The 14317-nt window shown below is 43.6% G+C and overlaps 1 protein-coding gene across 4 annotated transcripts in view; it reads left to right on the top strand.

The window, feature by feature from the left end:
• The window catches only part of FLNB (filamin B), a 139076-nt gene that overhangs the window by 66437 nt on the left and 58322 nt on the right, over nucleotides 1-14317 (top strand). For all 4 annotated transcript variants that reach the window (XM_082637939.1, XM_082637938.1, XM_082637941.1 and 1 more), the window contains exons 5-11: nucleotides 4396-4514; nucleotides 5345-5422; nucleotides 6384-6546; nucleotides 7105-7302; nucleotides 10089-10226; nucleotides 11880-12006; nucleotides 12983-13119. In XM_082637939.1, the coding sequence (XP_082494065.1) occupies nucleotides 4396-4514; nucleotides 5345-5422; nucleotides 6384-6546; nucleotides 7105-7302; nucleotides 10089-10226; nucleotides 11880-12006; nucleotides 12983-13119 (960 nt within the window). The remainder of the gene's footprint in view (nucleotides 1-4395; nucleotides 4515-5344; nucleotides 5423-6383; nucleotides 6547-7104; nucleotides 7303-10088; nucleotides 10227-11879; nucleotides 12007-12982; nucleotides 13120-14317) is intronic.

Here is a 14317-nt window from a genome sequence, read left to right as displayed (position 1 = left end):
AACCTTCCTTCCAATGCAGGGGACGCGGGTTCGATCCCTGGTCAGGGAACTAGGATCCCACATGCCGCAGGGCAACTAAGACCACGTGCCACAACTCGAGAGAAGCCTGTGCGCCACAACAAAGATCCCATGTGCCTCAACTAAGACCTGATGCAGCCAAAAATAAATTAAATAAATAATAAATAAGTCTTTAGGGACTTCCTGGGGGTGCAGTGGTTAAGAATCCGCCTGCCAGTGCAGGGGACGTGAGTTCGAGCTCTGGTCCAGGAAGATCCCACATGCCGCAGAGCAACTAAGCCCGTGTGCCACAACTACTGAGCCTGCACTCTAGAGTCCGCAAGCCACAACCACTAAAGCCCGTGCACCTAGAGCCCGTGCTCTGCAACAAGAGAAGCCAGTGGAATGAGAAGCCTGTGCACCACAACCAAAAATAAATAAATTAAATAGATTTTAAAAAATTGGAGGTATTTCTTTCCAGCCATTTTTCTATGCTGAAATGAGTTCAGACTCTATATTTTCTTCAGTTTGCATTTCTTACCTAACAGGGTATGAACATTATCTTGTTATATAACAATCTATCAACAGTTTTTCTTAAACTAGGTTATTTATTGGAAACCTGATGTAAATCCAGGTATAGTAACAAACGACCCAATGTCTTCAACCGATCAATGGCTGAAAACTTCCCAAATTTGCCAAAAAACATAAACCTACAGATTCAAGAAGCTGAGCTAAACCCAAGCAGGACACACACACACACACACACACACACACACACGGCCACATCTTAGACAGACTTCAAGAAACTAGACAATACAAGCTTGAAAGCAGCAGGAGAGAAATGACATCTTACATATGGTGGAAAAATAGAATGACAGATTTCTCATCAAAAATCACAGAGGCCAGAAGGAAGTGACACAACATTTTTCACGTGCTGAAGGAAAAGAATTGTCAACCCAGAATCCTATATCCAGGGATAATATCCTTCAGGAATGAAGTGGAAATAAGACATTCTCAGATAAAGGAAAACTAAAATCATTTGTTATGGGCACATCCCCTAAAAGGATTGGTAAAGGAAATTCTCTGGACAGAAAGGAAACAATGAAAGAAGGAATTTTGGAATAACAGGAAGAGAGAACGTGATAAGCAAAAATATGGATAACTATAATAGACTTTCCTCAAAAACCACAAACTACCAAAACTCAGCCAAGACGAGATAGATAACCTGCATGGTCATATATCCATTAAATAAACCAAATTGGTAATTTGAAAGATCTTGGGAAAGAAATCCCAGCCCAAATGATTTCACTGGAGAATTCTACCATACATGTAAAGAAGCATTAACACCAAATCTACACAATCTCTTCCAGAAAATATGAGAAGGAAATGACTTCCCAATTCATTTTATCAAGCTAGTTTTGCACTAATAACAAAATCAGACAATGGCAGTGCCAAAAAAGAAACTACAGACCAGTATCACTCATGACTATAGACGTAAAAGTCCTCAAAAAATGTGAGCAAATAAAATTCAGCAATATTTAGAAAGAATTATATACATCATGACCAAGTAGAGTTTATTCCAGGGATGCAAGGCTGGCTCATTATTAGAGAATCAGTCAACATATACTAACAGGCTAAAGAAGAAAAATCACGTGATCATATCAATTGACACAAAAAACATTTGACAACATTCAGTGGCCATCCATGATAAGAACTCAGAAAAAAGAGGAATAGAGAAGAACTTCCTCAGTTTGAAATTTGAGTAGCCACCCCAAAAAACCTACAGCTAACGTTATAATGGTGAAAGACTGAACGTGTTCCCTAAGATTGGGAACAAGGCAAGGATGTCCATTTTCACCACAATGATGCAGATTTTAGCCAGTCTAGTCAGGCAAGAAAAGGAAATAAAAGACATACATATTGGAGAGCAATAAATAAAATGTCCCTATTTGTAGATGACATGATTGTCTATGTAGAAAACCATAAAAAATCTACCCCCCCCAAAAAAATCTCCTTGAACAAGTGAGTTTAGCAGGGTCACAGGATGTTAAGATCGGCATGTAAAAATCCATTGTATTTCTGTCTACCAGAATGAACACGAGGATACTGAAATTAAAAATACCTCGCCATTTACAGTTGCTCAAAAAAAAAACTGAGAAATAGGTGGAAATGTAATAAAACATGATAGGAGTTATATGCTGAAAACCACAAAAACACTGATGAAGAAGTCAAAGAAGATCTAAGTAAATGGAGAGATACACTGTTTTCATGGGTTGAAAAAGTAAAGATGTCATTTCTCCCAAATTGTCATATAAGTTTAACACAATTGATATTAAAATCCCAACAAGATTTTTTTTATAAATATAGAAAAGACTATTATTCTAAAACATATGGCAAGACAAAAGAACTATAGTAGGGAAAGCAATTAGGAAAAAATAAAAAAGTGGGAGGAATCAGTCTACCTGCTCTCAAGACTTATTACAAAGCTACAGAAATCAAGATTATGTGATATTGGTGGAGGGATAGATGCATAGATCAATGGAACAGAATCGAGAACCCAGAAAGAGACCTACACAAATAAGCACAATTGATTCTTTACAAAGGCACAGGGGGGAACTCAGTGGAGGGAAGAGAGCCTCTTCCGCACTGGATTCGATAGCAGTTGGACACCCAGAGGCAGAGAAAATGAACCTTGGCCTAAGTCTCACACTTTGTATAAAAATTAACTCAAAGTGGATCACAGACTTAAATGTAAAACATATAACTATAAAACTTTCAGAAAAAAAATATAGAAGAGAATCTTTGGGATCTAGGACTGGGCAAAGAATTCCTAGACTTGACACCAAAAGCATGATCCATAAAGGGGGAAAAAAAGATCAGTTGGACCAATCAAAGTTAAAAAGCTTAAAACATTTGTAAAAGTATGATCTGCTGAGGTCTTGGCATGGTACATGAGCACTGGACTGTGTGTGAGGGTTTTCTGTCAATGAAGGGTGCACTCCTGGATCACCCCACTCTCTTGCAAGATAAGCTTCCTTAGCTTCCGTCCTACAGGCTACCTGGGCACCATCTCAAACAGAACTCAAAATGTTGCGTAGCCAAAGGGCCTGAGGACTGGATTTTATTAAAAAAAAATTTTTTTTTAAACAATTTGAAACCTTTTGCAGTTAAGAGGATGAAAGACAAGACACTTATACGTTGCTGATGGGAATGTAAAATGCTACAGCCACTCTGGAGCACAGTTTGACAGTGTTAAAAAGAACTAAACATGCAACTACTACATGACCCAGCAATTGCACTCCTTGGCATTTACCCAGAGGGATGAAAACTTATGTCCACACACACAACCCTGTGCATGAATGTTTATAGCAACTTTATCAGTAATAGACAGCTGGAAACAACCCAGATGTCCTTCACTTGGTGAATGGTTAAATAGTGGTGCATTCATATCATGGAATATTACTCAGTGATAAAAAGAACAAGCTACTGATACATGCAAAAACCTGGATGAAATTGCAGAGAATTATGCTTAGTGGAAAAAAAGCTAATCCCCAAAGTTTACATAATGTGTGATTCCATTTATATGCCATTTTAGAAATGATAAAATTATAGAGATGAAGAACAGATTAGTACTCTGAGAGGTTACAGAGTAGTACTCTGAGGGGGTAGCTATGAAAGGGCAACACGAGGGTTCCCTATGGCATAGAAATGTTCTGTATCTTGACTTTGTCAAGGTTAGTTCCCTTGTCGTGATGTTGTACTCGAGTTTTGTAGGATGTATCCATTTGGGGAACTGGGTAATGGGCATTATTATCTCTTACACCTGTATGTGAATCTATCTCAAATTAATTTGCTCAATCATCTTAATTAAAAGTTTAATTAAAAATAATAAGGCAATTTAAAAACATTTCAAGTAATAAAAAAGTCATCTTTAGGGAATTCCCTGGTGGTCCAGTGGTTAGGACTCTGGTGCTTTCACTGTGGTGGCCCGGGTTCAGTCCCTGGTCAGGGAACTAAGATCCTGAAAGCTGCATGGTACGGCCAAGACAAAAAACAAAAAATGCTCTTTAATAAAAAATGAGCCATTCTCTGCACTTCATTCGTCTTCCCCCTGAAGGCAAGCCCCACTGCTACTAGTCACCACGTCATTTTCACAGTTGTACAGCCTTTTGACCTAAGTGCTCTGAATATTTCAGAATTGGATGTTGCTTAAAGAACAAGGACAAAATTAGGGTTTTTGACCTGTTTGATTATCCTCATCACAGTTTGTCGCCGTCTCCCATGTGACAGTGGCAGAGCTGGGTCCCATCTCTCAGTTCCCTGAAGGAGACACGATGGGTGATAGCCTGTGTTGGGGCCTGGCCCAGCTTGTAATATGCTTGTGTAAACCTGTGACAGGAATCGAGCTCACTGGAAACATGGTGAAGCAGCCGGCCAAGTTCACTGTGGACACCATCAGTGCCGGGCAAGGAGACGTGATGGTGTTTGTCGAGGACCCAGAAGGGAACAAAGAGGAGGTATGTTGGAGGATGCTGCCTTCCCTGTCAGCATCCCATGGAGCTTTTGGAGTTTGTAACAGGCCCAGGGACTGTGCCTCCATTTTCCTCATGAAAGCTCACCACAAAAGCTGTTTTTTACCAAAAGGATCCTGAGACTTACAGAGGTTAAAGTAACTTGCCCAAGGGTTGTGCCTTGAAAAATCATATAAATTCATACATAGGGACACAATTTTTAATATAATGAAATAAAGTATCCTTTATTTTATAAAGGATTTAGCTGTTGTTACTGATAAAATACAATACAGCAACAATACTGATTCTCTACTCTTTTCCCATGCCGACCAGCCTCTGGTCCCTCCCTCAGGGCCTTTGCACATAACTGTTTCTTCTGTCTACTTACCTTCTTAAGACTATATTTTATTCCTAGTGCTTAGCACCATCTGAACTTCTAAGTTTACCGGCATATTGTCTGTTTCTCCCACTGGTTAGGAATTGTGCCTGATTTGTTTTATTTTTGGTACCTGACACTGGGCCTGGCATTTCATAAGTTCTTAATAACTAGTGGGCCAATAAAGGTTTAAATTAATTGCTTCATAGTCTCTCTCATCTGGAGAGGTACAGCCAGGAGACATTGGAGAATCCTGACCGCATTATTCCTTTGTGCTGTGTGGTTTTGTTTCTGTGACTTCAGGCTGCTTCCCTCCTGGGGCATCCTGCAGGAGTGGTGGGGCAGAAAATAGCCAAGGCAGATTCCTGGCCTGGCACCTTGCTGCAGGACCTTGGCTGGCATAGCATGCTTTCACTCACACCCGGCACCTTCTCTAACTGTTGCTCATCTTCCGTCCTAGGCACAAGTGACCCCTGACAGCGATAAGAACAAGACATACTCTGTGGAGTATCTGCCCAAGGTCACCGGACTGCACAAAGTAAGATAAGACGTCATGGCCTTTGCTCGGACTGCCCTTCTGGGCCTGCTTCGTTATATGTGGAAGAAGAGTGGTTTTCTTAAGTTCACTTCTGATTTTCCTTTCTGTTTATAAAAGTATCCACGTTCATTGTAGAAAATTTGGGGTCCCTCTGAATCAGACTTGAGACATTAGTTACTACCTGCAGATTGGTTGAATTCCACTAAGTTCTTTGCAATGTCATAAGATTTTTCTGACTCCACCTAGGTAACTAATAATTGTAGCTGCAAGCCTGGAGTGTAAATGCTAAGCTGTGGGTTCTTTGTCTTTAATGCTTCCTTAAGTATCCTTCTTCACGGTGCTCTGCAGTCTCTGTCAACATCGAAGCCTGGGTGCAGAGAAGGCCAGATGACTATAGTGGAGGCCAGTGGCCCACCCAACCTGATAACCCTTAAAATTTAAAAGATGAGAACTTTGACTCAAAGTTTAGATGGAAATCTGTACTGTGTCTCAAATCCATGTATCTGAAAATGATCTTGGTCCCTTGAAAAATACTTTGACTCTTAGGTTTGAAATCCTAGAACTGTGCATTATATTAGTGCTACATTTTCCAAGTAGACCCAGTCTTCCCAATTACTGCGTCCTTGAGTATGACAATGAGGTCTCACTTGCAGCTGCCTTAAGAGTCCATTGTCTAGAGATTGAAGTATAAGTATTTGTGTATATCCTACTATAGAGGCTAATTTAGGCATGTCTGATGTGTTTGGATTTGCTAAAGGCATGATGTCCCAGGCCCAGCTGTGTGACTGGTGGAGCCAGATGGGAGTCCCATTGAGGCCACTTCCCCAGGGCTCCTGGTTCCCACACCTTTGTGTGTATGATCGGGAGGATGAATGAGAAGGCTCTCGGTGTATGTGGCTTGATACAGTGTTCTCGCTGAGCAGGAAGAAGTGATGATGTCTCACCTGCCTGTCACTTGTAGGTCACAGTCCTCTTTGCAGGACAGCACATCTCCAAGAGCCCATTCGAAGTAAATGTCGACAAGGCCCAGGGAGACGCCAGTAAAGTCACTGCGAAAGGTCCAGGCTTGGAAGCTGCTGGGAACATCGCCAATAAGCCCACCTACTTTGACATCTACACAGCAGGTAACACCTCTCCTCTTGAAAAGCCTGAGATAATCCTCAGGAACCTGAAGGCTTGGGATGCCTGACATTTTGTCTTTTAAATTGAAGAACCAACAACAAAAACAGCTTTTTCAAATGTGTTGGTTATATTCTTAGATTTTTCAAAATCAGCTTTTCTTCTCTAAAATCTCATACTCAAGCTTAACTTTGATTATTATTAATAATTTCTGTATACATTTCTGACTTGGCTAAATAAATATTCCAAAGAACTAAGGTTTACGAATCATCTACTAGACTAAATTCTATGCAAGGTCCTGGGTGGGGGCTGGTAAGAAAGGGAATGAATAAACCACAATTCTTGAATTGTCAGCTTTCTTTTCAATGTAGAAAATAGAGAATGGGAGAAAAGGAAAGTTGGCTATGACCCTCCTCCCCTCCACCGGGAAACAGGTCCAGGTGTGAACCTTCTGAGTACCTCTCTGTCTTCTGCAGTTTGCATTTTCTACCTACTTTTGCCCTCATCAGCAGGGAGCTTTCTAGAGGGTGATTTGGGCTCGTGGAATGTTCTCTATCTCCCAGGTGCTGGTGTGGGTGACATTGGTGTGGTGGTGGAAGATCCCCAGGGGAAGAACACCGTGGAGTTGCTTGTGGAAGACAGAGGAAACCAGGTGTATCGATGTGTGTACAAACCAGTGCAGCCTGGACCCCATGTGGTCAAGATCTCCTTTGCTGGGGACACCATTCCCAAGAGTCCCTTCGTTGTACAGGTCGGGGAAGGTGAGTGCCAGGGGAGCGGACCACATCTGCTTCTGGCATTCAGGCTAGCTGTGCATGACTGGGCTGTGAGGCCACAAGAATGGTCAGGGCCCAAAACTGGACTCAGGCCTGTCCCTTTGCTGCCAGGGCCCCTTTGGCAGGAAGTAGCCTCAAGACATTAATACTAGTATCTACTTTGTCCTCAAGATATTAATACTAATATCTTCCTGTGAGCCGTGTAGTGACCTAAGTGCTTTATGTATTAACTTATTTAATCTGCCCCCAAACACTCATACTAGGATTCATGGTCCTCACTGAGAGATACAGGACTGGAGCTGTTTGAGGGGGAGGCGTCTGTGTGATGTTAACAGCAGTGGCATTGCTGGTGCCCTGCAGCCTCCTTTACTGGCTGTTAGGCACTGAGCACACTTGCATCTAATCATGACACCAGCTAGTGTGTTGCAGGGGCTATTGTTATCCCCAGTTTGCAGGCGGAGACACAAGGCTTAGGTATCATAAGGTATCAGTGACTATGGAGTAGCCCTCAGTAGGAATAGAACCATGGTCTCTGTCAACCCCTTAACCATGCTGTTAAACTTCCTCTGCAGCCAGAAGCCTGCATTTTTCTCTAATGTTAGACTGTTTCCTTCTGGCTTTGTTACTCTTTTTTTTTTTTCCCCCAACTCTGCTACCTTTTCTAACCAATACTTGCCTCTCCCTGTTCTGTCCTCTGCATCTGCACCTGCAGACCTGGCTTCCTCTTCCGAATCCTGCCTCTGGGCCAGCCTGGACTCCGAAGCTGTTGGCTTCCTAGTTGAAAGCACTGGGCCAGAGGCATCTCGCTTGGTAAGGGCTGGTTGGTGGGGCTTCCATTGCCAGTTCTTTGTGCTGCCTGCAGTGGTCAGCTGGACCTGTGCTGTTTGTGACTTCGGGAAATTATAGTGCAGGTGTTAGTACCACTTGTCCAGCCAGACCCCAGACCCACTCTCTAATTACATTTAAACATCACTAAGACATCTCAAGATAGTGGGAAATCAAGTGGTTGCCTTCAGGCTCTTTCGTTCCATTTAGTGTTTATATAAACTGAGCAGTTATCCTTTTGATGTTGAGACTGTTGCCCATGTTCAGAATTTCCATGAGTTGTTGTTGTTGTTTTTGTTTTTAAAGACATATTTAAACCCTCCAAGGGAAGTCCTATCATCCTGTTGTGACTTATTTCTGGTATGACCAACTTTTCTCCCCTTGACAAAGAAAAAAAAAAAACAACCCAATGTATTCAGGAGCAGAATTCCCTTTGACATAATGCAAGAAAGAATTTTGGACAGCTTTCCTAGTTCTAATGGTGTTTTCTGACTTCCTCTCACTCATGGACTACCTTTTTCATTTCTGGCATATCCATCTGTCACTTGTATTAGTTAGTATTTAATTAATAGTTTTTTTTGTTTTTTTTTTGCGGTACGCGGGCCTCTCACTGTTGTGGCCTCTCCCTTTGTGGAGCACAGGCTCCGGACGCGCAGGCTCAGCGGCCATGGCTCACGGGCCCAGCCGCTCCGCGGCATGTGGGATCCTCCCGGACCGGGGCACAAACCTGTGTGCCCTGCATCGGCAGGCGGACTCTCAACCACTGCCCCACCAGGGAAGCCCAATAGTTTTTCTTTTGATGTATTATCCCTTCCTCCACTTAAATGATTTTAAGAAAAAAGAAGCTTTATATCACTTTTACAATGGAAAACCAATAACCTTATGCTCATCCATGAACCACATAAAAGCATCTCTACTCCAAGGGTGTGTGTATGTCTCTTTGGGAATGTCCACCTGAGGACATTGCAGGGAGGAGGAGCCAGAGGAGGAACTGTCTTCTTTCTGTAGAGTAAAGAGTCTTGTATTCTGGAGTTTGTGACCCCCCCCAGTGTATAGAGAGCTGTCAGATATGCAGTGTCAGATTTGGAAAGGAACAATGTGACATTTTACCCATTAATCTCCCATTTTTATACTCGATGAGAAGGTTGCTCATGTTGTCAAAAAAGTCCTAGGGCACAAGGATGTCTTTTGTCGACCTTCTGACAAACCCCATGGAACAGTTTTGTGGAACTCTTATGTAAGGAATGTTAGAAACTACCTTTGTACTTAATTTTTAGACTTAACAGCTTTGGGTTTTTTAACCAGAGCTAGAATTCAAATGGAGAGTGGTGTTTATTCCTAATTATTGCATTTATAGCTGCCCACATTCCGAGGACCTTGTAACAGACAGCACTAAAATGTTTGTCTGCCTTGGCTGAGGTGGGGTTGATCTGGTCTTTTTTTGAGCTATCCTCTGGCTCTTCCTGCAGAAGACAACAATTTAGACTTAGAAATGGCTGATCTAAAGTTTGGAACAAGGTCAGATGTTTTCAAGTGCTACATTTTCCAAGTAGACCCAGTCTTCCCAATTACTGGGCCCTTGAGTATGGCAATGAGGTTTGAACAATGTCCAGCCCTAGGTCTTAACTCTCTTTCACCACCAAGAGGCTAAACGCCAGAATTCAGCCACTACCAGGAGCCCGGCAGATCCACGCTGTGCTCTCCTGCTTTCTTTGCCAAAGTAATTTTTCCCCAGTCCCTGTGCAGTGTGGCTGGACAAAGTTATGTTGTGTCTTTATTTGCTAGCCTGGTGTGCTCCCTGAATGGGACCCCTGGTCTCAGACAGCTGCTGCATACTCTTTGTGTAAAGCAAACATTTTCTTGGCGGGTGGCTCAAAGTTACCTTGGCTTGCTCAACTCGGACTAAAGAATGAAAGGTTGAATTGATGTTGAAACTGTGCTTGCAGCCTGTAATCCAAATGCCTGCCGGGCCAGTGGCCGAGGCCTACAGCCAAAAGGCATTCGCATCCGAGAAACTGCAGACTTCAAGGTTGACACCAAAGCTGCTGGAAGTGGAGAGCTCGGCGTAACCGTAAAGGGTCCTAGTAAGTGCTCCTTTGTTTCCCCATCTCAGGTATGCTTTCGGCCAGCTTTGCAGCCATGGATCATTGCACAGCCAGTTCTGATCAGTGTATCCCAGAGAGCTATGTCGAAGATTTGAGGCTCTCAGGGCTCCATGCAGAAGGAAACAGTGATCATTTAATAATGTCTGCCCTGGATGTGGGAACAGTGGTGGCTTTTGACAGCCTCATGTTATTTTAAGGCTTCTGGGAATAGAAATAAATAATGGAGTTAGAACAGCAACATGAAGTGGCCCCTTTTTTTTTCTTTGAGGAAACCTAGGCTCAGAGAGGAAGGGTCTTGACCAAGGTCACATAGCTTGTAAGCGTCTGAGCTGGAATTCAAGCCCAGTTTCCAAAGCCAGTAATTTTCCCTCTACAGGTTACATTTTATAGATGATGAAATGATGTCAGGTACCTAATTACTATGATCATTGCTTACAGAAGGAGAATAATTCCCTAAGATTAAGTTTTCTTTGTAGATAAATGCCATTTGTGGAAGAGTGCCTAGCACCCTGCAACTCATTCTTGCTCTGTCTTGGGAAAGGAGACAGAAAGCAGGAAGACGGGTATCTAGTCCATCCTCCAGTTTTCCCCCAGATCAGAGAAGCAGCTCGGCATTTCTAGTTGCAGGTGCAGCAGCCTTGGCAGTTTCACTTCCAAGCTTTGTGGAATCTTGAGCTTTCTGCTCCAGGACTGCTCTCACCCTTTGTGTTCCTAACAGGCTAGGGCAGGAGTGTTCTGAGCTCCAGAAAGTTAATGTTTGATCTCAGAGCACCGAGCTTTGGGGCAGGCAGTGCCCTGAGGGCAGCCAAGGTTCTAGACTGCCCAGACCTGGTGTCAGGCTGCTCTGGGGCTGCCCCTCCTGTTGGCTTGTTGCTACAGGGACTGAGGAGGCGTGTTTTTTTCTGACCTTGGATTCTTGCTTTACTAAATGGCTTTCCCAGCCAAACCTCAGGGCTCAACATAAAACAAGTTCCTGCCTGATGGCTCAGTCTGGAGTTTGTGGGGTAGCCTCTAAAACCTGTCCTCTTGGAGACAGCATATAAGAGCTTTCTCGCTTTCATTATCTGGCTTTAGTTGAAAAGGATATACTGGGATACTAACCTCAGCCTCATGCCAAATACTTGTAAGGGTTCGCTCCCTCTCCAATTTTTGTGGGCGTCTAAAATGGGTGGCTTCTTTCTTTTTTGGCTGTGTGAAGCTGTGTGTGGGCTTTCTGTAGTTGCGGTGAGTGGGGTCTACTCTTCGTTGTGGGGTGTGGGCTTCTCATTGTAGTGGCTTCTCTTGTTGCAGAGCACAGATACTAGGTGTGTGGGCTTCAGTAGTTGCAGCATGTGGGCTCAGTTGTGGCATGTGGGCTTCAGTAGTTGTGGCGTGTGGGCTCAGTAGTTGTGGCTCACAGGCTCTAGAGCACAGGCCTAGTAGTTGTGGCACACAGGCTTAGTTGCTCCACGGCATGTGGGATCTTCCCAGACCGGGGCTCGAACCTGTGTCCCCTGCACCGGCAGGTGGATTCTTAATCACTGTGCCACCAGGGAAGCCCCCTGGATATCACTGTCTTTCTGTTCTTGTCTTGCGGATTCTTGTTCTGAGCCTAGGATTGCATTGGAAAGATGGTGTGCTTCCTTCCCACAGAGGGTCTGGAGGAGCTGGTGAAGCAGAAAGGCTTTCTGGATGGAGTGTATGCATTTGAGTATTACCCCAGCACCCCGGGGAAATATAGCATCGCCATCACATGGGGGGGACACCACATTCCAAAGAGGTGAGTCTCCAGCTGGAGTTGCGTCTTCTCCAGAGGCATGCTTGGCCCAGGGCAGACTCATGGTGGCGGCTTCCTGGGCTGCAGGAGGGAAAGAGAGCTGCTTTGTTGAAAGCTTTTTTTTTTTTCTTTTTTCTTTTTTCAGAGCAGCACACAGACATTTGGCCTGTTCTCAAAAGCAGCAGAAAGTCGCTGTGGTTTCAGCTGCCTTGCTTTAAATCAAATGCTGTCGGTTTGGGGCTGGTGGGAGGCAGAGGCCAGAAGGAACAGTAATACAGAGCAAATGGGCTGTGTGTCTATATCCCTTATATATACTGAGATTCTCCTTCTTTCACTGTGTGCCTCTGTTCAGGAATGCCATGGATAAAATGGCAAAATCTGCTATGGTTTACATTAAAATCCTCTGCGTGAGTGTGGTCAGGAGCCGAGGGACACAGTCTACAGCTTCGCCTTGTTGGCTTCAGTTTCTTCCCTGCATTCACATACTTTCCAGCTTTCCTGGGGACAACTTTAAACTCTGAATAAATTCAGTTTACCTTGAGAAATATCTGGGCATATTATAAGTTTCTGAGAATCTAAGCAAACTTTTAAAAATCTCCTGTGACAAAGTTAAAGCACATTCATTCATGTATGAGATAAAGACTAGTCAACTTAGTTTTCTTGTTATAGCATAAGCAGCAGATAGAAACGTATGCATTCTCATAGCCTTCCCGGGCTCACAGTCTGGTAAGCCCTGTACACAAAAGGTAAATGACCAGGATAGTGCAAGGCAGTGTGTCTTGAAGCAGCCCCATTACGTGATATTGTTGACATAACAATGGTGGGGGAACCTGCTTGGCTGGAGGAAGGGCTTGGCTGGAGATTGGGACTGCAGGGAATAGTATCAGGCCAGTGGAAAGAATATGTGTAAAGAGCTTATAGCTGTATGTAACCCCTTCTTTGCTCCTCTTTAATGCCTCCTCTGTTCCTTTTCTTCTAGCCCCTTTGAAGTTCAAGTTGGCCCTGAAGCAGGCTTGCAGAAAGTCCGTGCATGGGGCCCTGGCCTCCATGGCGGGATTGTTGGGCGGTCGGCGGACTTCGTGGTGGAGTCCGTTGGTTCTGAGGTGGGGTCTCTGGGTGAGTGGAAGCAGCTTTTGGTGAGCTGAGATTGCAGGGTATCTGGATTACGTGTCAAGCTGTGTGTTGAGGCCTCCTCTCAGCCTCACTACCCGGGGCTTCCTGGCCTCCTGACCATCTGAGGCCACCTCTGGATACTGCTGTGGAATTGCAGTTCCCATCTCCCCCTGACCTTCCAGTTGCCCTCTGCCTCTGGCACCAGCATTCATTCATCCACTACACCTTGAGGGCAGAGGCCTCTTATGGATGTTGTGCCTAAAACAGTGCCAGGAACATAGTAGGCACACGGCAGATATTATTGACTGATCCTTAGTTTAGATCAGTGAATGAATTTTGCTGAAATTAGAAATTTGGGGAGTAAATACTCTTTGGAGCATAACTGAGCATATTTTAAGTAAACGTCTGATGTATATATGATCATTTTAGAACAATGGTCAGCACCTCTCTCTCTGTAAAGGACCAGATAGCAAACATATCAGTACTGTGGGTCATATTCTCTCTGTCGCAACTATATGACTCTGCCGTTGTAGCGTGAAAGCAGCCATAGAAAATCCGTAGGTGAGGGAGTATGGCTGTGTTCCTTATCTGCAAAAACAGGCAGTGGGTCAGATTTGGCCCAGCAGCCAAAGTTTGAGGACCTCTGTGTTAGCTAATAGAAATAAGCAAAGAGAGAAAAAGAGGAAATCACATTTAATTTTTCCTTTTAGAAAAATAAACATCTTAATATTGGGTTGGCCAAAAAGTTCTTTCAGGTTTTCTGTATGATGTTATGGAAAAACCCGAACGAAGTTTTTGGCCAACCCAGTATATCCTTGTAGACTAGAGGTAATATTAAGCCTTTAGGTATATCCTTGCAGACTTTTTCCCTGTACATAGGCATATAAATATTGATCTGCTGCAAAAATATCTGGGGGTAGCCTTTATATCTTTCTGCCTCAGGCAAATATAGGATATGTCTTGATTTCCCATGGCTTCTGTGGAATTACAGTGCATCGATATAGCTACTGTTAGGCTCTCTAGTTATCTCCAGAGTTTTGCTATAAAAACAATGCTGAATATATATCCTTGTATCTCACTGTTTACACACATCCTTCAGATAAAAGTTACTTCCTTCAGATAAAAGCCCAGAAGTGGATTTGGTGGGGCAAAGGATGGGCATTGTTTTAAAGCTTTTGGCTTGTGTTGCCATATTGCCAAC

Source organism: Mesoplodon mirus (genome assembly GCF_964341445.2).
Source record: "Mesoplodon mirus genome assembly, chromosome: 12".
In the NCBI taxonomy this organism is placed as follows: domain Eukaryota; kingdom Metazoa; phylum Chordata; class Mammalia; order Artiodactyla; family Ziphiidae; genus Mesoplodon; species Mesoplodon mirus.
The sequence above is the reverse complement of the archived record's forward strand: the minus strand, read 5'-3'. Positions and strand labels throughout refer to the sequence as shown.